Below are 27,962 nucleotides of genomic sequence, written 5' to 3'. Positions count from 1 at the left end.
GCAATTTATTTTATTTTATTTGGTAGAATTAGACCAGTCGGTCATGTTTGGTTGGTTCTGCTCACTCACATGTGGCAGATGGTTGTAGCTCCATCCTGTAAATTTGCATATTGGTCCCAAAGGGTCAAGTTCTGCTTGTGATGACTAAAACTGAGTTTGGTGAAAGAGAGATTCACAACAGAGCATTTAGACATGTACTAAATCTAATCTATTCAAACACCAGATATTTAATCACTGTAGTAAAATCAGATAAGTAAATTAAGCGGTTGGGCTCTTGTATGCATCCTGACAATACAAACTGCCTTGTTATCCAAAATCTTCAATCATTGTGGCAACAGAGGTCAGAAATGTGGCACGTACATCAGTTCAGACTCAGTACTTTTCCATATCAGTTTAAATGTGGCCACAGGACATCCTTTAGCACAACCCTTTCCTCCTCAATCTGTAATGGGAAGTAGGCTCTTCAGAATTGGGCAACTAACCTTTTTCCAAGATGAACCAGTTTTTTCCCCACTACCATGTTCTTAAGGTCTGTCTTTACTGTAGTATTATTTTCTTTCTCTATGCAACTATTTTCAGTTGGGTAACAACACTTTACACTGTTGTAACCAATTTGGAATATGTTGCTAAAATTGGAGATTAGCTGACAGCAATGCTTCACCCCAAATAGGGATTAAACTAGATGTCCACTTCTATATATGCTTGTAATACCATGAGCTCCAAAATACTTCCTGTTTAGCCTTCAGAGAGAGAAGATTGAATGGTGATGCGTTCCATGATTGCTCCTTTCAAAATAACCTATATTCTAGTCTATAATTTTCCAACAGGTTGTGCTGATATATTTGAGGAGTGTGCAGATGGAATATGATGGATATGGGGATAAAGACATTATTATGCCTTGTCAGAGTTTTTACTGACTCAAAATTGGCATTACTTACAGCATTACTTGTCTACATAGTAGAGGCAAAACATCTGTGTTACCTAAGATGTTTATGCGTTTTCTTATGTGTTATCCCAAGATAATGGTAAATAGGTAAGGTTACCTGTAGACAAAACGTCTTGTTGTCTTGTTTTTTTTTTTATCTTTTATCATTTTTTTGTTTGATTTAGTTTTTCAAATGAAAAGACCACATTCTACAGTTTCAAAGTTTTTGTGATCCGAGAGTTTTGCAGCACAAAAACACCTTAACCAAACTGTCAACAGATATTTTCTTTAAGTAACTGAAAATGAAAGATGCTTTTGTCTAAAAATAATAACTCCACATTTACTTTTGGTTTCACGTTGAACATGGATGAAAGTCCCTTGTTTGATCCTTTCATCCTCTACACTCTCACTTTTATTTGGGTTTCTTGAAAGGTGCTATACAAATCTAAGTTATTATTATTATTATTATTATTATTATTATTATTATTATTATATTATTTGGACTTTGTACACCACCACAGGATAAGGCATGGCTGTTTGGTCAGTTGCTTTGACGGTCTCAAGCAACCAAGTTGTTTTAGCTCATTTATCACCCCATTATATTTTATTCAAGAATTGTTTTTTAAATGGTCCTGTTTGTGATCATGATGCTTGTACTGATTCCTTTATCTACAAAAGATTTTCTAAAATATGAATGCCATTAACAATCATTTTCAATCATTTGTATTACAAAATAAACACATTTTAAATATTTGTATGAACAAAATAGCATATACAGTGGTCCCTCGTTTATCGCGGGAGTTGCGTTCCAAAAATGACCCGCGATAGGTGAAATCCGCGAAGTAGCCAACTTTATTTTTTACAATTATTATAGATGTTTTAAGGCTGTAAAACCCCCTCACTACACACTTTATACACTGTTCTCAGACAGGCATGAACGTTTTCTCTCTCACGAACTTTTCTCTCTTGTTTAAACACTCTCAAAGTTCAAACCTTCGTAGAAAAATAAGTCCAGTATCATAGAATGAAACCAAAGGCACCCGCAGGTGACGACGTTTCGTCGACAGTGTTGTGTTTGTTGGGGAGAAAACGTCCAAACATACAGTGCAGCACTTCAGAGTCACACTGCTAGCGATCAAAGATTTATGTAAATCTGACAAGCTGAACGCATTCTGTACTGTACAGCAGACACGGCATGAGATTGATTGACAGTGGTCTACAGCCAATCAGGACACAGAATACAATGCGCTGTAAAAAAAAAAAAAAAAAAACATGGAAAATTGCACACAAAAAAAAATCAGCGAAACTGCGAGGCCGCGAAAGGTGAACCGTGTTATAGCGAGGGAACACTATACTTAGACTACAGACTTCACATGTTAACATGGACTTGTTGATGGATGGGCTGTCTAATATCTTTCCTGATATACCATCTCTGGTGTCTGCTTCAGCACTTGGTCCACTGGGATGCTGGGAATCCTGAATGTCTGCTCCAGCTGGTGAAGGAGCTCATCCAGCAGTACCATCACTACCAGTGCCTGCGTCTGCGTGAGAGCTCCAGACTGCTCTTTGAGTATGACAGCCTGCTGGAAGACCCCAACTACGGCCGCAACATGGAGATTTATGCTGGACGCAAGAACAGCTGGGTAAGCTCCTGTTTAGGAATTTTGTGATTGTGAAGTTTTTGCATTTTAAGAAAACAAGAGTTGCGTGGTAGCAGTTAAAAAGAAACACAGAGGAAAGGTTTCCACTGGTATATTCTTATTTACAACGCAGTTGTTGGTCTGTATTATTTTCTCTGTTTGGCCTAAGAGAGCTGTGACAGTTAACCCTTTCTGACTTTATTAGCACATTCTTAATTTTGAAGTTTAAAATCTGGATGTTTTGCATTAAAATCTTGATCTTGTGTATTGATTTAAACTTATTTTGTGTCTTATGCACAAAATTATGTGTATTTGATTAAACTGCTGCCCATCTTGGCCATTATACTCTTGCACTGAGAAACTACACCATTGTGAATCTTAAAGGGTGCAATATTCTAACTCCTTTTCTTATATCTCTGTGAACTCATTCCTCCCACAGAATTAAACTATATTTTTGGCAGTGTGCATTTGTGTACACATGTTAGTGCGTGTGAAAGCAGGAACACCCATGCTTAAAAGGATTATAAAATTATACCTTTTTTTTAGGCACTCCTCAGCAAGTATTTTAATTGCAAGTAAATAAGTAAACAATATATGAAGCTGCCTGTCCAGCAAATCTCTTGTTAGGTGGACAGGCTCAGACTCCACCTCGGAGTGCAAGTGGAGAGGGTAGTCGTTATTCTGCCCGTCACTCTGAGGGACTGAGCTGGCTAGGCACGACAAGTACAATTAGGTCTTAAAGCAAATATATTTTATTTAACTCAAAAGCTCGTTATAAAGAAACGTAAAAAAAGTCAGATAATTGCTCTGGGATCTGAAGAAGGTCAAATAAACAGAACTACACTCAAGTTAAAATGCCAGCGTAACATGACACTTTAGCAAAATAAACTCAGACCAGGCTGATCAAAACAGACTCAACAGACAAGAAACAGAGGGGAACTTTTACAGTGCCTGACTAGACTGACTTTGACACACAAGGGAAGCAAATGCTGACAAATTATAGTTAGTTTAATAGTTGTTTTAACTTACACAATCAAACACAAAATGACCAAATAGCTAATGCAAATGTCAAGTGAAACAAACAAGATATTTCGACATTTCCTGTATTTAAGAGTTCTGCATTCCAGGGCCTATCTTTTGTTCATTTGACGTCACATGACCTCAGCAGCCAACAGACCGCTCCCAGCAACGGTACACTTACACAAGATTTTATTTAACAATACTGAATAATCAAAAGCCGCTGAAGTGCACACGCCATTAGTGGAACTGATGGCCCTTCAGCAAACAGCAAATACAAATGAGGATGTTACGAGAAATTAAAGATCATATTCTCATTTGTGCCTCAGACTGTAGGCAACACGTGTGGAAAAAGTAACTAAAATGTGTTGGTCAATGAGTAAACACAAGACAGGAAGGGCTCATTCGGTACAGCTGGTAGCAGCAGTTCTGCTTTTCAAATAAGAACAAGGTGATCATCTATGAAAATGGCAAATATACTTGCGCTGCCATTGGCGTATATGGGTGGCCTGCACATGTATGAAGGCACCGTGCATGCAATGAAACACATCCAGCGGCAAGAAAATGTTAGCACTTTTTTATTTACCATCATCTTGGTCACAGTTACAGGCAAACACAACCTGAAAACACATAGACACTTGTACTTTCTGCAATTTCATACTTTTTCATGTGTCTGGATCTCTAACTACACATAGTTTGTTTGCAAGCCTCAGGGAAAACATCAGGTAAGAAGACTCTCTACTCCAGTGTATAAAAGTCAGAACTGTGTGAATTTTAATTTGCGCTTTTTGTGCTATTACAGATTTTCAGGTAATTCTTATTTTTCTGTTTTATTGTGTGAAGACATTATCCGAAAGTACAGTGGAAATAACCAAACCAGTTATCTGCTTACACCACAGGTTGTACATTTAGATTCAGTGTTTGGCCTTGGAACATCATACTGCATAAATTTGCATATAACATATAACACTTCAAATACAGTGTTGGTATTATTTTAAATAAAATGTAGTTTGATGAAGCCAGTGAAAGAAATAAGCCAAACAAGTGTTGTATTGTAGCGGTCACTATGTCACAGCAAAAGATGAGGTCATTCAGGTAAGATATTTTAATTAGTTTGGAACTTTAAAGAACAAGAGTGCGTCAGTGTCCCGCGTTTTAAAAAGTTTATTTTTTAAAACATGGTTACAGATGCAAACATCATTAGTTTAATTTTTTGTGGGGAACATGTCTTATTCCAAGAAATGGAAAAAGAGAAAATATGGACTGAATTTTATCATCTGTGAGGCCACGTAATGAGGGAAAAATGTACAAATTAGAGCAAATGAGGAAGAAAAAAACCTCCCAACTTAGAGGTCTACAGTCCCAGGAAAAACTACAATAACCCCCATAATTTAGCAACTTGTTGAACTACTATTGGCAGCAATATCTTGAAGCGATTTATTTCTGTATCACTTGTCTAGTCTTTCGCGTTGTTACAGAGAAATTTTCCCATCACAGCCCTTTAGTCAAGTTGCGGTCTCGTCTTTGACTGGGTTGCTTTAAAAGCTTTAGCTTTCAGAAAACGGCTAAGGGCAGCTTACATTTGACTCTAGAATACTTAAGTATACAAAGGAGTATGTGGTCGATTCATTAACAGGTCCAGGGGCTACAAAATAATCCCAAATCAACACCTCTGCTCTCTCACCTCTCTGCACTGTGCTTGAGAGTTGATATGAGATGTTTTTGCTGACATGCTGTGTCAGATTTTCACCAAATGTGGCAAATGGCCATTCTTGTTCATTGTTTTTTGTTTTTAGCATTTAACTCACTGACTGAGGTCTCTAGAGTTGGAGAATTGGAGTTCTTGGATCTTTTGCAATTTTCCTGAGAATTTTACAGTCAGACCTTGAGGTGAATTTGCTGGGATGTCCACTCTTAGGAAAACTGAATGCTCAAGACCAGCAAGCTCATAAAACCTCTGCTTTTGTACAGATGCTTACTTTCATTTAATCAGTTCATCTAGTTCATATCAGTACCTGGCTGCTTCTTACCCTCTAATTCCTATAGAAGCAGTAAGTGTGTACTTAGTTTTTCAGGACTGTATTCATCTGAAAATGTTATTTTTTGTTATATTTAAGTCACATGTCACATCTGTTAAACCATAGCAAGAGTACTAAAAGTCAGTATTAGTCCATTCAGTACTGATATAAAAAAGCGAGCATTATAAAATATCTACTCCATGAACTACAATTTACCTTTTTTTTTCACCCCCAGACAGGAGAGTTTTCTGCTCGTTTCCTTCTTAAACTCCCCGTGGACTTCAGCAACATCCCCATCTATCTCCTTAAGGTAATTAATTCTGAAGGATATTGTTTAATGGCTTTCTTCACTCTTGTCTCTATTGTCTCCTCTGTTCTTTTCATGGTCTTTGCTATGCATGCACCTTATATTTTACAATTGAGCTCCTTTTATTGCTGTGAGTGACTGAAATGCGTTTTTAGACTGTTGCCTCACCTTTTCCCTGATGACGCTGAGAGTGAAGGTTAATAACATCAATTGCATAAGGATTGTCATTTCTAATTTTGATGATAACACACAGATTAAAGAAGGTGGTCTTAAGAATTGTTTAGCAGGTGAATTAAACAACATATTTGTGTCAGAAATTACTCCACAGCTCAAAGTTGATGGCATCCAGAGTATGTCTCAGCTTCTTAAATTTGAGATTTTTGCGGATGGTAGCAAGATGCCTAGAAACAGCAGATGGACCTTACAGGCTTTGTAGGCAGTGCACAAGGTGTTGTCCAGGACGGATATCGGTCTACCTCTGCAGCACTTCTGGGCAGTCATCATAATTATGTTTATATGTTAGGTTAGGCTAGACAATTTTATGTGTGCAGGAATCAGTCATAAAATATGAAATACCCACAATCCTGCACTGAAATTCAAGCCCTGCATACACAGACTCAAGGTTACTGCATGAGCCTCCTTCAGGTGTCATGAGTATCCATTTGTTTAGGTGTGTGTGCATGTGTTTTGAGTACTGATAAAAGCTGGATTTATTTAAATGAACTCCAGTGCAGCTCTGCATGTGTGTGCGTGCACGCAGACTTCAGTCTTGGGGGCTGCGAGTTGACTAATCAGCCAGCCGTCACTGTCGATCTGCTCTGAGCCGCGTGGTGTCTGCAGGCAGCTTAGCTCTCTCTCGCTCTCTCTCACTCTCTCTCTCTCTGATTGCCTTTACCCCTCTCTCACTCTCTCTCATCTTAGTTCTCTTTTCAGTCTGTCCCCTGATTTTGAACCGCCTGCCGGCTGAGGAGGCTGAGGCTCTCTGGCCTTTTTCAGCCCGGCCTCTGTTTGCGTGGCGAAATGATTGTAAACATAAGGGAAACAGCAACCATCATCATCCTTTGTCATTCCCTCCCCCCCCCCCCCCCCCCCCCCCCGCCCCCCCATGTCTGTCAGACCTGAAGCCCTGAGACTGGTCTCATCCAAAGTCATATTTCACATTACCAGTGATGGTGGATTTTTTTTTGTTGGTCCCCGCACGTCTTGAGGCAGGAAAGCTTCTAGATTCAGCCCTTGAGAGAGCACTGTTGGTGACATTTTTTTAACAACATGCTTCCTGTCATTTACAGAAGCTGGGCACACACTGACACCTTTCACCAGTGGGTGGTGGTAGCTCTGTAGCAGAGAAACAATATTGTCAAAGAAGAACTCTCTTTCATATTTACATATATTATTATAGACCAAATCTTGGATGTAGATGAGCATTCCTGTCACCCTCATCTTATCATTTTCTCTTCTCTACATGTGAGAGCACACACACACAGACACACACACACTTGGTATAATGCTGTATTTGGCAGCTAGGGTATACATAGCATCACCGAGGGAGCACTTGAAGACTAAGGAAGAGTATCGACTCGCAGAGAGGAAAGTAATGAACATCAGCCCACACCTTGTCCACCTACGCATTAAAAAAGAGGAACGGGATTATGCAGCGTATAGGCTGGACTCTAAGAACATCAGTGTACTGTACGCCAAATAGATGACCTGAATTTTCAGTTTGGCAGTTGTTGTGCGATTAGTTCAAGTTGATTGCTTTTTGTGCAACGCACATTCGTGCACTTGATGTAATTCTGCACTTTTACAGAGGAGACAGACATGGCCTATGTATTCCTCACAAGAAGAAGCATTGGAATCACAAATTAGTTAAACTGAACTTCACCCATGCTCTTTTTTCACTGGATAACTCTTTATTTACGTCATTCTGTGTGTAAATATAGTACACCAACACAACATTTCCAGCTATCCTCAGCTTGTGGGTCGCTGACTGTGATTGCATGCATGCATTTTTTTTCATGATTGAATTTGGAGTAAACAGTTTATATTGTGTGTGATTTAATGGATTCATTTGTTTACATGTGCAGATGCTCTGAATAACTTCAAGAGAAAAAAACGTGATAGTTAACTCTGCGGAAGTCAGCGTTTCTTTCATGTTTGTGTGAAGCTTCCAGACTTCCAGCTCGTGTACAGCATCTGAGAGTCCAGGGTATATTGTGTGTCTGAGTGTCGTTATCATGACACCAAAGCAGACTTGGACATGGCAAAGCTACCAGTACTCGATACATGTTTCATTACAGTGAGCTGGCTGACCTCCCCTAAGTTAGCTGTTACTAATATTTTTACACCTATTGCTTTGTGCCATTACATGATTCACTGATTGTTAAAATCAGTAATGTTTGAACCAAGATATAATTTAGTGTTACGGATTTCACTGACTTGTGTAATAATTTGATAAGTTGTACTTCTGTGTATGTTTTTCAACTGTTAGTCTGCTAGCTGTAACTTATCTACACTGTATGTATCTCGTTAGCTGATTCAAAAATGCCTAGGTCACCATATCAGTTCTGGGAGTTGGGGTGAATTAGTTGCTTTTGTTGACTGTATTTTCTACCTGCTGGGCAAGATGGCTTCTTTAGGTAAAACAGGCTTTCTTATTGCTAGTACTAACTAACGTTAACTTACTTGCTAATGGTTCATTCACCCTACTGTAAAAATAACTAGGAAAAATTTGGTTGTTTGGTGATTGCATTGGGTTTTATAATATCCATAGGGAGATTGCAAGTAATTGTGGTGACCAGTTGATAAATCTAGTCTGGATCCTTTTGAATCACACAGTTCACCTGGTGTGCGGGCAACCAGCCTGCAATCAGTCACAGTCTGAGGGTTTAAAAAAAAATGCCATCTAGTTTATAAACGCAGACAGAAGAGCGATGTTTAGGCTTTCAGGAGCGGGCCTAAATGTCGCATCTTTTGGATTTTCATGACAAATTCGAATGAGTAGTTGCCATGATTGTGTTGCTCTTCTGAATTCCTTAAGAGTTTGCTTTAAAAACACAACAAGGACACAGACAGTATAAAGGATTTATGTAGCTTCCATGTTGTCACCCAGTAGCTGGTCAAGTCCAGTGAAGCTTCGAGCTGATCTGGATATGACAAGCCTATGAAATTATGTTGTCATTGGTTATCAGCATATTAATCACAAGTCGTTAACCAATAATCCTGGATAATCCTCCTTTTTGTATAGAATGACCAAACTCGACAAAATTAACTTAATGTGTTATACAGGATCACCAGTAATTGACTTGGAGATCTCTGTTTGATTTGAGCTTCTGGCACGATGGTTCTCAGGTGTGGTGATTGCCGCAGAAATCGGTGTCATACTGTAGTAATAATGACCACGTTGGAGCGTTTTGCTCTCTCATTATTATTCAGAGCCGTGGATGTGCCACTAAAACTGCAGTTTCTCACTAGATATTGTACTCCAGTGTCTCACCGTTACCTGAAGCAACCTTTTCTCATCAGCTCAGCCCCTTGCATTATTTTATCGCGGGGCCGTTTTCATCTGAACACCCACTAAGCCTTCAAGATGAATTCCAACCTGTCTAATAGAAAGCCTTTACAAAAAAAGACGGCACTTCAGAAGTCAAAAAGGTGACGCTTTCCAGACAGAATACACGCCATCAGCCAGGTGCTCTAGGTAGAGGTAAGACTGTTGACCCTGATTTGAATCAACCTCCCCGTCAAATCCGTAGATGTCCTTGCTTGAGGAGAGACGGTTTGGCAGTGAAGTGGAAATCTGTTCAGACATAGGCTAGTGTGCACTGCTAGTGGATGCTGAGATGTTGCTGGTGGGCACAGAGCTGTGGAGGACGACTGTTACCTGCAGCAATGCATCCGCGTGGTCTGAGCTCACCACAGTGGACATGTTTACCTTCCTGCATGGGCTGCCCACCCTCAGGGAGGGGGGAGGAATGCTACTTTATTTATTTCATTCTTTTAAAGGGGGCAGCCCATCATAGTCAAAACGAAAGGAGTGGGAAGGACGCTGAGCGCTGAGATGAAGGGGAGTGAAATGCACACAGATGGATGTTGGCAGTTTTCTCCCCCTTTAAAGGCCATGGAGTCCTCTTGGGCACCGTTTTAGTGTCTCATCCTTTGATCGTACCTTGACCTCTTGCTTGTCACCCATTTAAAACTGCTTTTACTCATCCCCTCTCATTTAGCGCTAGCCTCTGACCTCAAACTGCACAGCACGTTTATGCATGTTGGTTAGGTTTCGCAACATGGGTGGTGTCAATGTTTATTTTTCAACCATGAATATTTTCTTTTAAAGGCTTTGAGTTCTTCTTTAAATGAGCTACCTTTTGCTGCCCGACCGTCCTCTGTCCACGCTGTTTATATGCAGGGGCAACTTGCTTCTAAATATCCACGCTGATCAGTGTGGAGTGATGCCACATTCGTGACTGAACCTGCCATTATCGCTTCACTTGAGTTTTGTTTCCCCCACAAGCACTGACCCGTCTCACCAGCTCCGAACTGACTGTGGTCTGCGTGTTGGATGTGTGGTTAGCATTAATCTAATAGGTTGTCTCAGGTGACCCAAGCCTAGTGAGCTAACTGGTATCTGCTCTGTTGTGTAGCTTTGTGTGCACTGAAAAATGAAAGCTTCACTGAGCAATTTCTCCTCCTCAGCCACAATCTCTGCCATTTCAATCAGTGTCAAGGACAGATGACTTATTCAAGTTTTGGTACGTCTATTTTACTTTAGTTTTATTATATTCAGCAATAGCTTTATTTATTTATTTATTATTTTATTTGCTTGTGTTAACATTTTAATTTTTTAAACTGAAGTAGTTGTCAGAAAAAAATAAATTAGACAGTTTCCTGGAATTGTTTTCCCTAATTATGAACAGATGTACTGTTACTAAAACCTTTAATGCACACTTATCAAATATTTTAGGTATTTTTTTAAACCAGTATTGTGTTAAAATTAACACACAAAAAAACTAAAGACACAACCTGTATTAAAAAAAAAAAATTCCAAATATAAATTATTTTAGACAGTTTTATGTATGAAATGTTCCTGTTGGATAAAACAAAGTAACACCAGCTAGATTTACCAGTTTGTTTGTTTTTCATGTTAGTTTAAACTGTACATGTTTTAAATATATAAGTGCTCAGTGCTATGTAAAATGTAATAGTTTCAGCTGTTATCGCCACAGACAGTTTATTACTGTAAAATCTGGGTCTGTGTGTCGTCCTGCATGTACCCCGAATTCAGTTTCTTGTATATCTTGAGCTGTAATGAGCAAGATTTCAGCGTTGTTGCAGTTGCCCTGCATTCCCTGCATTTTATAGTTACAGGCACTCTGCTTGTAGCGTTTTAACAAGCACTCTAAAGGTGACCCCTGGTTAGACATGACTATTTGCTATGGAGTTTCACTCTGTGTCTCAAATTACTTACTTCCCTAGTCACTCTATCAGCACCTTCTTTCTCATTTAATAATACATTTTTTCATAGACTTTTATGTAAAAAGAAATCTTTCTGCAACCAGAGGAGTCTCCCCCTGCTGGCCATTAAAAAAATGGCAGATTTTAAAGCACTTTCACGTTAGCTTCACTTTTAAGCTGCGTCCATCTTACTTATACTGCCTGTATAAACATCCGCAACAATCAGTCTAAACCCAGCAAAATGGAAATAATTATTATAACAATTTTAAAATAAGACTTTTCAGTGTTTGGGGAAAGAAAAAAACCAACAAAAAAAACCCAACAATATTTTCCAGTAAAATGTACAAAAGATTTCTGTTATTGCAAAATTCTCTGTGTTTTTACAGCAGTGTGCTACAATGTGTAAATCTCTGCATTGTTTTTACAAAACATGCTAATTAGTGATTAGAAATTAATCAATAATGTATGTTTTGCAGAATGTTATCTTCCTTATTTGAGGCCAGATTTATTAGATTTGTATTTATACAGCTTAAATATTTTTTTCCCTCCATTCCCAGCCTCCCCAATGTAAACCGTGGGCCCCCACCACCACCACCACTTTGCTTCTAGCCAAAATGACCAGAGGGTGGGTTGCATTGAGCCTCGAGCATCCCTCTATCCTCGTTTTTGTCTGTGCAAGCTGTGCACTCTTCAACAAGAGCGCTTGCATCTAATTATTTGTACTCTAATTATTTTTGGTCCTACATCCTCACACTCCTGCTCTCTCCCACACACACACACACACACACACACACACACACACACACACACACACACACACACACACACACACTTTAACCTTCGAAGCTCCACAGGCAGCAACTGACAGGGGAGGGTGAGGGTGAAGCAGAGCCGTGGGCCCTAGTTCTGTCTTCTAATTTGTTGTTCCAGCATCATTGACTTGATTATTTCTGTAATTCCTTTTCATTTCCCAACATGTTTTTTTTAAAGTATTAAATATCAGCTCAACAAAGGCAGGATTTGTGAAAGAATACAAACTTAAAACACAAGTCATGGTTTGCAGCTACATCTTGATTGTAATTAGTCAGCATTTAAAAAGCAAAGCCAGTAAAAAAAAAAATCACAGAGGGGAATTGGCTTGGTGGGTAGCACTGTCAAAATTGATCCAACATCACATTTTAATAACCCACATAGAATCAAATCATTCAAATATGTCATTATTTTCACAAGCAGACAAAATCTGTTTTTCTTCACAATACAAAAAAATGTAAATATTGATATTATATAATATTAACATTTGATGCTGTGACAAAGGTGAAGTAATGAACTTTATCTCAGCATGAAACAGGAAGCAATCAAACTGCCAGAGAGCTGCTCTGTGTGAAGTTTAATCAGAAGCCAATTCATAAGACTGATTAAATATCTCTGTAGTCAGTGCAGTTAAGGTTTCACATGTTTACCGTCTACTGACCAAAATCCACAGTATTGCTAGACGAGAGTAGAAACTACTTTCTCTGGTTTGTGGACTCTGCCACTATTTACCCCTCACCTGGCATAAGCAGCAGAGAATTTTGTACACGGTGTAGTCCAAAAAAGTTGGGACGCTGCATAACATGTGAATAGAAACAGAATGCAAATGTCATAAAACCATATTGTATTTACAATAAAGCATGGAAAAGATCAAATGTATAGATCAAATTGATCAAGTCTAATCTGTTAAAAGAAATGTTTATATATATTTTGCGATTCAGAATATTTGAGAAATGCAAAAAAATATAGTAACTAAATGCATGCTGCAACTACTGTGAAAGGTCTGTGTAGTGCAAACATAAACTAATGTAACGCTAATGTTGATTAGCACAAGGATAATGCCTCCATGAAAGAAAAGCAAAGCTTGCTTTCAGTGCTAATGCAAGTGTCCTTGCATTGTAGACATTTTCATGTCTTTTTTATAGCCGGTCTCAGGCTTCTCTTTCCTGTGTTTCAGAAAAAGTGATCGTTGTTCACTATTTATCTGCTCTAAGACCCGCATGATCAGCTCAGTCTGACTCGTGATGGCGCAGTGCAGACGTGCAGTATAACAGCAAACAACGATGTCAAACACTACCTAAAGGGATTCAACACAGACTATAAATCACGTTTAATGGTCCTCCTAAAATGTGCTCCCGAGGGCTGTCTAACAATGGTGCTGACTTTCACCTCAGCAGCAGGAGGGTGAGAGTATGGCGACGGAGCCGAGGACAGATTGAGGCTATTGCTTGGGTTCGAAGCGGAGTGAGGGGCAAGCATGTGACAATCTGTCTGTTGTGTAAAGGACTCTTTGCAAGAGAGAAAAGAAAATCCAAAAATACAAGTCTGCATCCATGAAAGGTGCACACTTTAGATGAGGAAAAGGCATTAGGCAAACACGCTAATGCAAGATCCAACTAGCAGAAAGAAGGAGACACAGGGGAACACGACACAAGTGATGCTAATGAGGGCAAACTAAAAAAGGAGGGAAAGATTGTTAGAAAAGTGACATTTAAATAATATTTGATTATTGAGGAATGTTACCAATGCTGCAGAATGGCTCCTAAATACTCATATTTTTCTCAATCAAATTGTGCACAGTTTTGTGTGTTTACATCCTTTTTCTCTCTCTCTCTTTTCTAACATAAAAACAGTAAATTGAATAAAAGCATGTGGAGGGGCACAGGGTCATCTCTTTGGGAGTTGAGCACAGACTAGATGAGGTTACTGATCATTAAACCCATCTTACCAGGGACTATCTCCGGCCCCTGCTTGCCTCCGGGGAGCCAAAGCCACCAACCAACAACCCCTTAGTGGATCATTTAAGAGACCCTCAGCTAATGGAGACAGAGACAGCTGCAGGACACTGTTAATGATTCGTCCACATAGTCACCTAAGGAAACTTTAGAACTGAAGAAGCCGAAACTTAAAGAAGTCTAGTCGCTTTCTTTCCAAGCGCTTTACACTTTTTAGTGTGTACTCCCTGTAGATAAGATCTCCTTCTGTTGAGCTAAACATTGAGTGACTTTGAGGTAAAGTTGTATGTAAATGCAGTTGTCTTGTGACTTCAATTATTTTATTTTGAAATATATCTGAGCTGAACAGATACCCTGGAGACACTGTAGTGTTTCTTTTAAATATTAAATATAGCTTTTTTTAATGCCCTTGTTATTTACATTGCTGAAATGCTCTAAGGTATAAAGCAGTGCTAGGGTTAAATGTCATTTGAATCATTAACCCCCACTCAAAGCTGTTGCCTCTTTTTCTCTGCATAATTTGGGTTTTGACTCCACAACCAAAAGCAGAACAATATCTGTATGACCTATAGCTTATAACATGCTGAAGAGTTTTCCTTCTGCTGTGGTGTTAAATGGGTTGTGAAGGGATCAAACCGGAAGCATTACTGAAAGCACGAGGTCAGCTTTTGATTAATTCATGGGGCTGATTAAGTGGGTGTTATTTATTCAAAACAATTGATTTTTACCAACCCACTCATCTTGTCCTCTCTGTATTTCTTTATTGACAAAGTGAGGTTTTAAAATAGATCAAGAATGTTAATAGCAGTCAGTCGTTTCCAGGAAATGAACTCATTTACATCATACGATGGAGCCATTATCAGAGCATTTATCGGCAGAGCTGAACAATAGCGTTGATTGATGTTTGTCATTTAATTTTTATTCGGTTTACAGAAAGCCAATTATGAGTGGAAATCAAATGGAAAAACATTTTTATTTTTACCTGCAAGATTCACAAACACACTGGTTGAACTTGAATTTGTGCATTGAAATTGATTGTTTTATTTTACGGTGTTGAAAATGTGCAGCACTATCAGTCATGTGGAGAAGAAATAAAAGTAATTCTCGCCCTCTCATTGTGTGCATGTGCAGGTATTGTTAGCACACAGCATTGTTTTTTTCAAATAGTCATTAAAAGGGACCTTTTCTTTTCTCTTCCATCTCCCTATTTCAACTAAAGCAGCTTTCCTTTTTCATAGTTCAAAGTTATCCTTATTTATCTTTTTACTGGACTTTCTTTCTTCTTTTCTTTCTTTTTCTCCTCCTTCCTACTCTTCTTATTCTCCTCCTCATCCTTCATCTCTTTCTCCTTATGCCCTTTTTCCTGCTACTCTCTCCCCACCCGGTTTAAACAGGTTGCATCACTGATCAGGATTTCTTTTTCAGGAAAGACCTACATGTAAAATTATAAGGAGTGCTGATGCTAAGGGTGTACTCTAAATCAGAGAACACACAGTACAGAGAAGGCCAGCAGAGAATGAGATACAGAGTGAAGTTATTTAGAGCAGTATCTTTGTAAAAAGAAGTATAAAAAAAATAAATTTGCTCAAAATTCTTCTTTTCTTTGACCATATTCACGTTGTTTTCCATTATGTATTGTTTTAGGTTTGACAGGAGAAAAACTGAGAAGGTTTATTCTTTCACAACATGTGTCACAGCTGTCAGTCAAAGGTCATCTCCTCTCCGTGATGGGCAATTTCCCTGATCTCTGACGTGTTGTCTTCCCAGATAGCCATCAAAGGACAGTTGAGGATTTAAACTGAACATGCTTTCCAGTCAGATTTTTACATGAATGTAAAGGTGTCATAACTAAATGTAAGATGCTGTAAGTTATAGAAGTACATTGTGGGAAGCTCAAAAAAAACAAACAACTTTGCATTTTTCCTGCACTACTATTACAGAGGGGGGGGGGAAAGGAACAAAAAAATAAACCAGTTTAACCCCACACCACTTCCTCAGAAAGCCCAGATTAACAGAGCTGGAGACTGACACAAAGCCCCTTACTGTGACCGCCTACACTGCTGAAACACCACTGGCGATGAAGCACCTTTTGAGGATGCCAGAACACCATTCATGATTGGTTTTTGTATTCGTCCAGTTTCTCACTTCTTTTTTTTTTCCTCTCCTGGTGGACAAAGTGGAGATCAGCCTGCAGCGGCTGCAGCGGTTACCTTACCTCCCCAGTTGCCACATAATTGCCACTCCTTTCCCAACCCCTCATGAGGTTTTCGTTGTTGCGGTTTTGTGTTCGGGTCACGTCCCCCTACGCGCGGCAGTTGAGCTTTTGGAGAAGTCGTGGCTGAAGATGGCCCGGTGCGTCACATGATGAGTCTTTCACAATTCTTTGCAGAAAACTGGAAAACAACTTGCGTACACCCATGCGCACAACACTTTCAGCAACATGTGCACTTGTGAACATGTGAACAAAGCACCTGTTATTTTACCTCCAGCTGAGGTGTGTGTGGTGCTGGACGGCTAAAAATTGTTTTTCTTAAAACTCTAGTGCTTTTACTGAGTACCAGAGTATGGTAACACTTCCCTCTTGTATCAGGGGAATGAAGAATACAAAACATTTTAATTTCAGAAACTGATTTTTGGGTCAGTATAATGCCACTTTTTGATGACATAGTTGTTAAGGATAGTGAACAACTTATCTCTGTCTACATTTGGATATTTTCTTATAAAGTTTGTATTTGAAATTATTCTTTCATCACAGGAAAACAAGTTTTATCTCTGGGTAATGTAAAGCAGGGTTAGGGGCTTATCAGTGTAATGTCAGCTCTAAACCTTTTCAGTGTGATGACGGTGCTTCTCTTCTTAATGGGATAAATCGCCACTGTAACGTATACTGCATACCTAACTTGTCTAGGCAAGTTACATTGAAGAGAAGATATCAACATATATAAAATATGACATATCAGTTTTCTGGAAAAAAAGGCTTTAACATTCCTAGAAGATCCCTTGAATCTTTGTGTGTTGATGGTAAGAAAGAGCATCTAAAGTCTTTCTTTCCCTGATAAGCATCATGAGGAAACACAGATTCTTAGGAGAATCTTTATTCCTGTTAGCTTCAAGCAATTTTATGTTTGTTAAGCCTTATTATAGATATTCTTCTAAGCCTTGACCTTGTGGGTCAACCTGCCTTACTCGTTGCTTACTCTCACACGTGTAATACCACTGGGGTTGCAGCTGAAAGAATATGGTTATAAACTCCCTTACACGCTTTTGCAGATGTTTTGGCCTCCCCGCAAGTGAAATCACAGAGGTTGTAATAATTACCTTTTCTTAAATTTACCAAAGCATTTTTTTTAAAATCGAACAGACAAAAATACTGGGAAAATACAGAGATTTCTGTTTAAGACTTAGCTATAGTATATACAGACTTATGCGCATAATCTGCCTGTAGATGTCTTATATTTGCACTCACAGCTCTAATTATATAGTTAAAAAATAGATAATACAGCTTTACCCTTAATATGCACTCCTGGCAGTGAATATTATATTCAATTAAGCTCACTCTAATCTAACTTGAAACTCATGAAAAGCCAACTTTTGGCCTTTTTGTATGTTCATAAGTGGTAATAATATAATAATTACATAAATTCATACTTTTTTTCTTGACTTTATTCTAAAGGTTGTTTGTATTTGGAGGAAGACTAGACAACTAGTAAACTTTACTGTTTATGTGTGGTATATTGGATAACAATTCATGTTATTCATTAAGTTACGACCAGCGTACTTACTGCACCTGGCCACTGTTTCATCTGCTGTGTCATGACCTGAGCACGGAAATCACTACCTCTTGCTCTCTATCTCCTTTATCTGCTGCTGTGTGGTTTTTACCACAGTTTCACATCAGGCCAGAATAGTTGTTTTCACTTAACTCATTGAATAGATTTCTTTCTTTTTCCTCCATTATCCAGCTTAAAAAAGACTGCAGTGACACCATTTCTTGTCATCACATGACAAAAGGCAAAAACAGTAACATCAAAATATTACCTAATGGTCGCCTTCCCCTCCATTACCTGTTTGTCTGCCCAGTCTCAGCTGATCTAGAAAGGCCTGTGCGTGACTGTTGAGCATTTGGTACCAAAGCAAGTGGTTGTAATTTGTGGCCTTGCCGTGCCCTTGCACAGTAAACACTGACTAAGAGCTCAGGAATCTTAAGAGCTATAAAATAATTGCAGGTTACTCCCATAATGTTCAGAGAGTGCTGCTCTTGTGTCTCAACTCTGCCTCTTCAGTCTCATCTCTTTTTTTGTTCAACCTCTGCCAGTGGTACAAAAAAGTAGTGCTTTCCTGCTGAACCTGTATTCTTGGGTGCTCATTACATTGATAACCCAGTGGGGCAAAGAAAATTATTTGTCCTGAAATAGCTAGTCCTGAAATAGATATAATGTGAAATAGATGGAAGATGGATATAATAATATTAAATTATTATATTTGTTTGGAATGCTTAAAGAATAAATGTTGCACACACACGTGCAAAAAAAACCCAAACTTTTTTTAATAGCTACATGAATACTTGTATCATTCAAGAAGATTTAAATCGGGTTTGGACTCCTCTTACTTGTAATTGCTTGTGGTGAGGCTTGAAGCCAAGATGCCTTTTTCCAGAGACAGTTTGCTATTTGTGCTGTCATCATCTTTGTCCTAAGCAGGCTATGTGTATTTATTCATTAATGATTTTTTTTCACTGCACATTTATCACTTCCAGTGCTGGAATTACATAGCCACTTTTCAGCTGTGCCTTGAGTAGAATGAGGGTAAACCAAAGCATATCCAGATGCATTCATTTTATTTTCAGCATGTTTTTTGAAAGCGCTGTTGCTGAGTGATGGCGTATTCGTATAGCACTGAGACATGGCATTTACTGGGAAAGCAAGTTGCCCAAAAGACATTGTCAAGTAATTGCCAGTTTGGGCTTCACTAATGTAGTGTACGACTGAAATCTGAAAAGGCCAGCCAATGCTTCCATGCAGATGAACAATTATGTGGCTTTTAAACGACAGGATGTATTATAGCTTGGTATGCGCTCCAAGATGAATTTAAATGTCAGGCATAAAAGGTGTAAAATAGCAGTGCAAAAAGTGTTTAGATACTGATTTTTTTTTTAAATTCTCAGTGTATTAGTTAATATTCATCTTATAACTGATTTGAAACAACCTAGTGGAAATATACATCTAATGGGGAAAAAAAGAGCAGTGACAGTTTATATTACGAAATAATAGCAAATGAGGGTAAAATCTGCTCCTTGATGAGTCCAAAGTGATGCCAGGAAATGCACACTGCTCTCCTGACTGTGCTGACACAGCAAACTGAAACTCCACTGTTGCAAGAAGCTGGATGCCGTTGCAAAAGAGGAGGTTACAGTGGGCTGGTAGGTTGTGGGTTACTTTTGAGTGTAAGTGTTACATCAGCAGACCGTGGCCTCCCTGACACTAGTAAAAAGATGCACATGATTGGTAATGTTGGCTGTCATATATATATATATTCATACAAATATGCAATATTCAGAATCACCTGTTGACAAAAACATTAGTTTCCAATATTATGTAGCTAAACAGTTACAGGCTTTTACTTTTTTATTTAAATACATTTAGCTTTCCATACCTTCCCACTCCTATGTAGTGATGTCATGCTGGCATGACATGAATAGAGCTGCATGTTATTAAAACTTTGGGATATCATTTAGCAATATCATTTATTGCTTTTTGTATTTAAATGTTAAGAAGCATATTTGAACACCAGAAATACAACTAAAAGACAAGATCTGGGCTTTAAAAAAAGAAGCCAGTGTAATGGCCACTTGAGGTTGAAGTCAGTCCCTGTAGACTCCCATTTTGAAAATGCCTAAAATTCTACCAGAAATAAACCTGTTTACATCCGGCCACAAAGAGAAAAAATCAATATGGGGCTTTGTGCATAGTTTCTCTTTTAATAACAACTCTAACTCATCCATCTGGACATTGGAGTTGGGGGCATGGCCGCTTTGATTGACAGATGTCCCAACACGGGGAGCTGTAGCTGCTAGCTGTCTGCTAGGCTTCACCTCCACTCTGAGAACCCTGCTGTCCATTAACTGACACTTAACTTGAGCGCTCGCTCTCTCTCTATGCTGTTGGTGCTTTGGAACATTTTTGTCGAATTTTCCAATATTCTGGTTTGCTGTGCGGTACAGACCTACCAAGAAATGTGCTTTTGAAGAGTGATTGTAGTATTTTCTTACTCTGTTACTTAGGACTAATTACTTGGTATGTCATACAGTCTATGGATTCAGCTAACTAGCAGACATGTTGAGTCAAGTCAGCACCCTGGTCAATACTGAACCACATGAGCCTTAGCTGGATAGATGTTGTTTCTACATAAATAGAAGTCTAGCCAGAATATCTCTTACAAAATAACAAATATAAATGGGATTGATTGTAGTGAAGAAATTAAATCGTAGCTTGTTTGTTGCATGGGGAGCTTAGAATGTCTCCAAGCACCATATGTCTGCCCCTGATGTCAGAATTTTGAATGTTGCAATGCGAGTGTTTGAATTAGAAGTGATCCCTAGAGGAAGAAGTCATGATTTCAAGTCACCCATGCAGTATACTTTTATTTCTTGCTAGAAAGTCTAAGAAGGACATTCAGAAAAGGTTTGAGAAGTACCTCGAGCTGATCAAGATGCTATCATGATCACTACTTTTATCTTTTGTATACAGTGTCATTTGTTAATTCAAATGGCATGAATGTGAGAGTGCATTTTCATTTTTCGAGTAAGTTTGGTAAATGGACTCAACTGAGCAGTGATTTCAGATGATCGTTGGATATAAAAGGTGTACACACCCCTGTTAAAATGCAGGTTTTTGTGATGTTAAGCAATGAGATCACAATAAATCATTTGAATGCTACTCCCAGCTTTAATCTCACCTACAACCAATTCAATTGAAAAATAAACAAATCTGTGGAAAAAATATAAAAAGCATACAATAAGCTGGTTGCATAAGCGTGCACACCCTTAAACTAATACTTTATCAAGCACCTTTTAAATTTAATCACAGCATTCTTCTTGGGTACACACCTACCATCAATTAAAGAAACTCTGATTAACCTCAAATAAAGTTCAGCTATCCAAGTAGGATTTTCCTGACGTTTACTCAGTTGCCTGTTACAGCAAAAGCTATTGTTTGCAGAGCGCTTACAAAGCATCAAAAGACTCTCATTGTTAAAAGGTATCAGTCAGGACAAAGGTGTTTTAAAAAATAAAAATACCAGCATTTTATCCACAGCATTCGAGATATCATGTAACACAGTGAAAACCCCCACCCCCAAATTGACAAAAAGACTAGACGGGAACTGGTCCGGACGGCTGCCAAGAGACCTATAGCAACACTGAAGGACCTGCAGGAATTTCTGGCAGCTACTCGTTGTGTACTACATGTGACAATGTTGTGACTCCCATATTCTCCATTTGTCTAGACTATGGGTATAATTGCAAGATGGAAGCCTTTTTTGAAAATGAAAAACCTTAAAATCCCAGCTATAATTTGTAAAAGAGTACATCGAGTCTATTCAAAAGTATGTGGATGTGGGAAAATGTGTTATGGCCTGATTAGACTTGAACGTTTTGTTCCTAATTCTAAGGTATGTTTTTGGCTCAAAAACAACACTTTGCATCACCCAAACAACTAAAACCACAAGCAGTGAGGCATGGTGGTGGAAGTATTATGCTTTGGGGTTCCTTTAGTTCAGCTTTGCCTTTGGCTTTAGTAAGGTGCCGGGAATTATGACCAGTTCCAGTCCAAAAGAATCAAAAAGTCCAGCAGAAAATGATTGACTTAAAGTTGAGCACAAGAGATGCACTCACAATCTGACAGATTTGGTTTTCTTTTGCAAGGAAGAGTGGGCAAAAGTAAAGTTGTTCCATAATGATGCTCTCCTACCCAACAATACAGAATGTTGTGATTAAATCATAAGGTGCTTTAACAAAGCATTAGTTTCATACTGTGTACACTTATGCAAGCAGCTCATTTTACTTTTAAAAAAATATATATGTATTTCCCCAAAAGATTTCTTTTTTAAATTGAATTGTGCAGGCTATGAGTCACATTAAAGATGGGAACATTTTTGAAAAGATTTATTGTTTTTTTAATTTTTTTTTATACCACCCTTCATCAGAAACTCGGACACTCAGAATATCTGTAGTTTGTTTATTACAATCTGTAACTGATTGACAGACATTGTTTTGTCTGTGATTTCTCATGTTCCAAACCTCTGAGAACCCTGCTGTTATTACTGCCAGGTGCTTTAACATCTGGCACTCCAGAAAATGTCACACGATGCGAAAGTTTAAAGGGAGTCTGGATGAAGCTGCTCTTCTTAATAACATGCTTTCATCTAACTCATGTTTTAGGCTGCCACGAAGAAAGTATAACACAGACGTACTGTGGCCAAAGTACAGAAATCAAAGGACACCTGCATACTAGCGTGTAAGCAAATGATGTTCAGACCTAGCTTCCACAGATAAAAATAATGGTTTTAATCATGGGTACATGTGAGTGATGTCTGATGCATTACTGAAAAAGCACCTGTAATGGGATTTGATACTTGCAGAGATGCAGTTGTACTGCATCCTGAAAAGAAGCAAATCATAGCTGTAAATGTGTGATATAGAAGAAAGATGTGTGACCTTTAAAGTTGCCGAAGTAATTCCTAGAGTTGAACTTTGGAGCTTCTAAAATCGTTCCTTTTCAGCGGTAATTCTTTGGCTGTTACGCATAATGTCATAGAAATTTCAAAGATAAATTGATAGTTTTTTTAGTTGATTATTTGTGACTACATCCCCAAAAACTCTGTCAGGTAAACATATCATTCTTTATTCTACGAAGACAGAGGTAATGAATATTATGATTATTTTTCTGGTGTCATTAATTTTGTCCTCATATGACTAGTGCTATAAATGAAATGAGCACTATTCTTGCTTAGACCTAATAAACTCAACAGCTGCTTTAAAATCACTGAATGGTAAATTGAAACCCATTAATTATCTCTGTAATATATTAAGCAACAAGTGAGCAGTCACTTCTTGAAGTCAGTTAGAAGTAGGAAAAATAGAGAGGATGAGTATGTGAGCAACTGGTAAGGTGTAACTGGTTTTGTGGGGTCTTCCTGGTATGCAGTGGTTAGTACCCACCAAAAGTGGTCCAAGAAAGTAGGATACGGCAGGATATGGCTATGTAATCACAAAAGCAGACTCATGCGTTCTGGTCAAACTGCTGCTGTAATACATGCCATTGAAAACCTTAATAATCTCAGACATCTATAGCCTCAAGTAAATGTCTCCAGGTCACATATATTTACTTGATCCATCTCATTCAGCTTGAAAACAAAGCTGCAAATTTAAATACCTTTTTCCCATTTCAGTGCAAAATTCACGGACAAATGGAAGGAATAAGTCTTTGACAGAAGATGGATGGAGGAGATGGGAGCAGACTAAGCATAGCCTTGTAAATTAAGAGCACTGGTTTAGTCTACAAAGGGACAAAGCTGAATATCCACTCAGAAAAAACAACGGTTTTAAAGCTATTGATGGCACTGACACTGTAGTAGATGGCATGTATTTCTTCCCTTTAAAGGAAAGGTAGGATTGACCATTTGCAGGATGTGACATAACAGGACGTGCATGCAAGATGATTTTTTTTATTCTTCAATTAAAAGGAGAACATGGTTTCATTGAGCCCAAGCACAGGTGCACCGTCTCCTTGCTCAGGCATACTAAAAAATAAAATAGCTCTGAAAAGGGCTGATCAAAGCCTTCCAAGTTTTAAACAATACTAGAGCATATGTAAGAGAATCACAAGGTTCGTAGTGCGGCACATAAACATTTGTGTTAGATTATAGCACGGCATACATAGGACATTGCACAGATGAGCCTGTTACATCAGTCTGAATATGACTCAGACATGGGCAGATGGAAGAGTGACTGCCCACCCCTCCTCTCCGAGTTAAGATCCCCATTTTTGGTCTTGGTAACACTCATAGACTTTAAGTTGTGTGCAACAAGGGTCTTTCTTAAAGATTTAAATGATTTGAAAAAGTAGCCAAGTGAAGATTTTAAAAAGTGACAAATGAAAAAAGAGTTTGAGCTATCCTGCACGACCTTATGTTTGGAACTAGCTGGGATTACTCAATCATCAAAAAGACCGGATTTATAAATATTCATTTGTGGTTTCTTTTAGTTACCAAAAGCTGTGTTGCAACTTTTTTCGGTAAATTTCAGAGAGATTTCTTGATATAGAGGTATTTCACTCACACCCTGAGTTGCAGCATGCAGCAAACCTCAGTGAATGAATTCATGATAATGACCTAACAGGCGTGTACAAAAGTCAGGGTGTGAGGTCATTTCAAATATTGCACATTATGACTTCAGCATATTGCTTGGAATAGATATGACCGCACATGTCGACAGCTGAAGACCTTGTAAGCTTCATCTTAATCCTAAAAATAGAAAGCCCATGGAAACCAGAAAGTATTTGGTCCATGTTCTTGTAAATATCAATTTGTGGTTAGTGATGCCCACACCCTGAAACACCCAGAGAGCCTATGTAAATATTTGAACTTATGACATAATCATTACTGTTAAACACTAGTAGCACTCTGCTGCTGGCTCAACTTGTTTTCGGTTTCTGGGAAGGTGGCTATGCAAAAATCCCAAGTCTAACCAACCAACATTTTGGCTTTAAAGTTTTAGAGCCTTTTAATGCATTTAGCCCTCAGGTAGCTTAAAGTTATTTTACGCCAGAACTCCAAGAAACAAGCAGGAAAAGAAACACAACAGCATAACACGTATACCATGTATACAAGAAGTGTGAAAACTGTGTGGGCATGTGGAGGCTGCGCTTGATGCACATCTTCCTCACTCTCCTGTTTTGTTGCACTTGTCAGGGCAGGGCAGCTTTAGCAGCAAAATAAGTCGTTAATCAGTCTGCATGCACAAGCTGCTAAGGTAGGTTGGCTAACAAGCTAATAATAGCCTCCCATAAGTCAGTGATGTACCTTTTTATAACATGTGCAACTTTATTGTTATCCCCATACAATGGAGCTTTTGACCTCTAGTGACGCAGCTAAGCAGGGTTTGTGTGAATTGCTCCCTTTAGTCTTTGTTGTTCAGGGTTTTATTTTTCATGACTCATTTTAGAACTTTGAAGAATGACTCCATTCAAAGGAATACCGATTGGTTTACTTATAGTCTGGCTGTGGATGGCAAAAACTTCCTATAATTCCACCTTCTGTTTGATAAATTGTCAAAATCACTTGGAGAGGATATACATTACCATTCTCATATTTTCAAATTCATGTGATTTGGCTGCTGGTTTTTTAACCTTTAGTGCTGTCTAAAACCTCTTTGGAAGGGTGCCCAAAATTCCTCACACGCACAAACCAGGAAGCGCTCGAATGTGTATCCCACCCAAAAATGCAACGCTGCACTGAAATAACTGATTAAAATCATTTATAAATAAACGTGTTTCAGCTTTTACTGGAATAGGCTGATGGCAGAACCAGATGTGGCACATCTATGAGGAATTTTATTTTTTTTACACCTCTGCTTTTCCCGCTCCCTGGAGTCAGAATGTCTAAAATGATGAAGAATATTTGGTGGGACATTGAAGAGGTCTGCCTTTGTCCCTCAGTGGAGCCATAAGCAAGCCAGAACTCCCACTAAACCAAAAGAACATATGATAGTATTCAGCAAGCATTAAGGAGGGGGGCCACCACATTTTGCTTCAGTGACCACCTCAGGTAGTTCCTTGTGTATTTTTACTGTGCCTTTATAATAAATACTTATACAGTGACAGTATGATTATAAATTTACAATTATTATTAGATCAGCAAATTTGATTTATTGGTAGAATTAAATTTTATTTTAATAATAAAGTTTTAAAGTAAATGTACTACAGTAATTCGTGAGCCCTTTAGCATTCACTGTAGGTATTACTTGTAGAAAGAGTTGGAGAAGGCTGCTGTTATCCTGTAGCAAACTTTCCAAGAAATATATAAATTTAAAAAATTACAGCAATCTGATGGCTCAGACACACTAAATTAAAAATAGCACAGGTTTCCTGGTGGGAAGCGACCTGTCTTGACTCAGACTCTACAATCACTCTTAGATAAAGATAAAGATGGTAAAGGTTTGCAAATAATTACCAGCTAATTTATAAATTCAGGCAATTTCAGGCAAGTGCAGTCAATCTGAGTCAGTCTGTGCCAATTACGGCAACTAATCTGCAATGTGTCTCTCTGAAATAGCAACTGAAACTTGTTTTTGGCAGGTAAATTATCATTCTGCAGCAACTATGTCACTATTTGTGGAGGTCTTTCTGTTTCTAATCTTGCTGATGGACAGATGTAGCTAGCAACAGGTTTGCCACCTTGCCAGTTTATCACAGTTAATATCCATATTATCACAAATAGTTGGCTTGTAATTGCGAACTTAACTCCATTCAGTTGCAAACTGATAACAGTCACATTCAATGTTATTGGCATTTTATCTCCATCTTGATGCACCAAAGTCACTTTGAAGGCAGCAACAGACTGCGAGTTTTCACAGACCTTGTTCTGGTCTTCAAAGCAACAAATTCAAAGACACCTGGATTGCAAGTTCAAGACAGCTTTTCTTGTTATGATGTTGCACTTTGGCCATGTGGAAGGGAGCAACTAAAAAGGTCGATTTTCTTCATGTTTAAGCTGTTTGAACAGGTGGTTTGATCACCTTTTTGATGTCAACTCTAAAAAGTTTCCTTCATTTTTTTTTTAAGTGTGTGTCAGAGGAGAGGCTGCAGCCCTGTCAGTAATAACACTGCTGATCTCAAAATATTCTTCACTGCTGTTTTTTCAACCATTTTCTTACAAAGAGAGCGCCGTCTTGGGCTGAATTGTTTAATAATTTCTATTTATGCTATCCTGGACGAAAAGCAGCACCTTCTATATTTTGCCTCACTCATATGTCTCTTTTATTGTGCAATAAAAACCTGCCAAAATAATAATAATAATAATAGCAAGGGGTCACTCAGTGTGTTATGATTGGTGGAAATAGCTGACCTGTCTACGTGCCCTACACGGCGCCAGGGTGTTGAGCCATTAGTTATATCAAACCCTAGCAGACGGTTTGTTGGAAACATAATTCATGGTAGTTTTCCTTTTTGGGACCAAATTTATTGCCTTTGTTTATTTTTTGTTTTATCTTCCATTTAATTCTTTTTTGAGTTTAGTTTTAAGTAGCACTAAATTATTTAGTTATAGTGAAATTTATCAGACCACCTGTCATAAAAACAAGAAAACACTAATATTTTAGAACTCTGTCTACATCGTATACTAAAAATGATATTGCTATTTATTTATCAAATAACAAGCTGAACTTTTTTTTAATATACCCAAATTTTAGTCGGCACATTGGACTTTGGACTTTGGAATTTGTGTTGCTGTTTTGGGGATTTGCCTCTGGAACAGGTTCGTTTTGCAGCCACAGAGACATATAGTTACTTTTTCTCACCGGCTGCTTTAGACTTTGTTGGCTTTGATGAGGAGCAGAGGCAGGACTTGTAATGATATTTAGGCATTTGTAACTTTATATTTTATCCCACCTTTTGTTTTTATTTATTGTGTATTTATTTAGTTTTGTGTATCAACTGGTTCATAGTTTTCAGGTTTAACTGTAGACTTAAAATAGCCAGCTGCCTAGCAGAGCCTCCAAAATAATTTTTTTTCACATGTCAGTTTCTTTGTGTGTGTCTGTTTATTCAGGAAGTGTAACGAAGC

General features: G+C 38.3%; 1 protein-coding gene across 1 annotated transcript in view; it reads left to right on the top strand.

Moving 5' to 3' along the window:
- Nucleotides 1–27,962, top strand: part of babam2 (BRISC and BRCA1 A complex member 2) — a 113,862-nt gene that overhangs the window by 34,116 nt on the left and 51,784 nt on the right. Inside the window, exons 5-6 of the mRNA XM_063498207.1 lie at nucleotides 2,374–2,568; nucleotides 5,836–5,910. Of these exons, the coding sequence (XP_063354277.1) occupies nucleotides 2,374–2,568; nucleotides 5,836–5,910 (270 nt within the window). The remainder of the gene's footprint in view (nucleotides 1–2,373; nucleotides 2,569–5,835; nucleotides 5,911–27,962) is intronic.

The sequence above is a fragment of the Pelmatolapia mariae genome, linkage group LG16_19, assembly GCF_036321145.2.
Source record: "Pelmatolapia mariae isolate MD_Pm_ZW linkage group LG16_19, Pm_UMD_F_2, whole genome shotgun sequence".
NCBI classification, from domain to species: domain Eukaryota; kingdom Metazoa; phylum Chordata; class Actinopteri; order Cichliformes; family Cichlidae; genus Pelmatolapia; species Pelmatolapia mariae.
The sequence above is the reverse complement of the archived record's forward strand: the minus strand, read 5'-3'. Positions and strand labels throughout refer to the sequence as shown.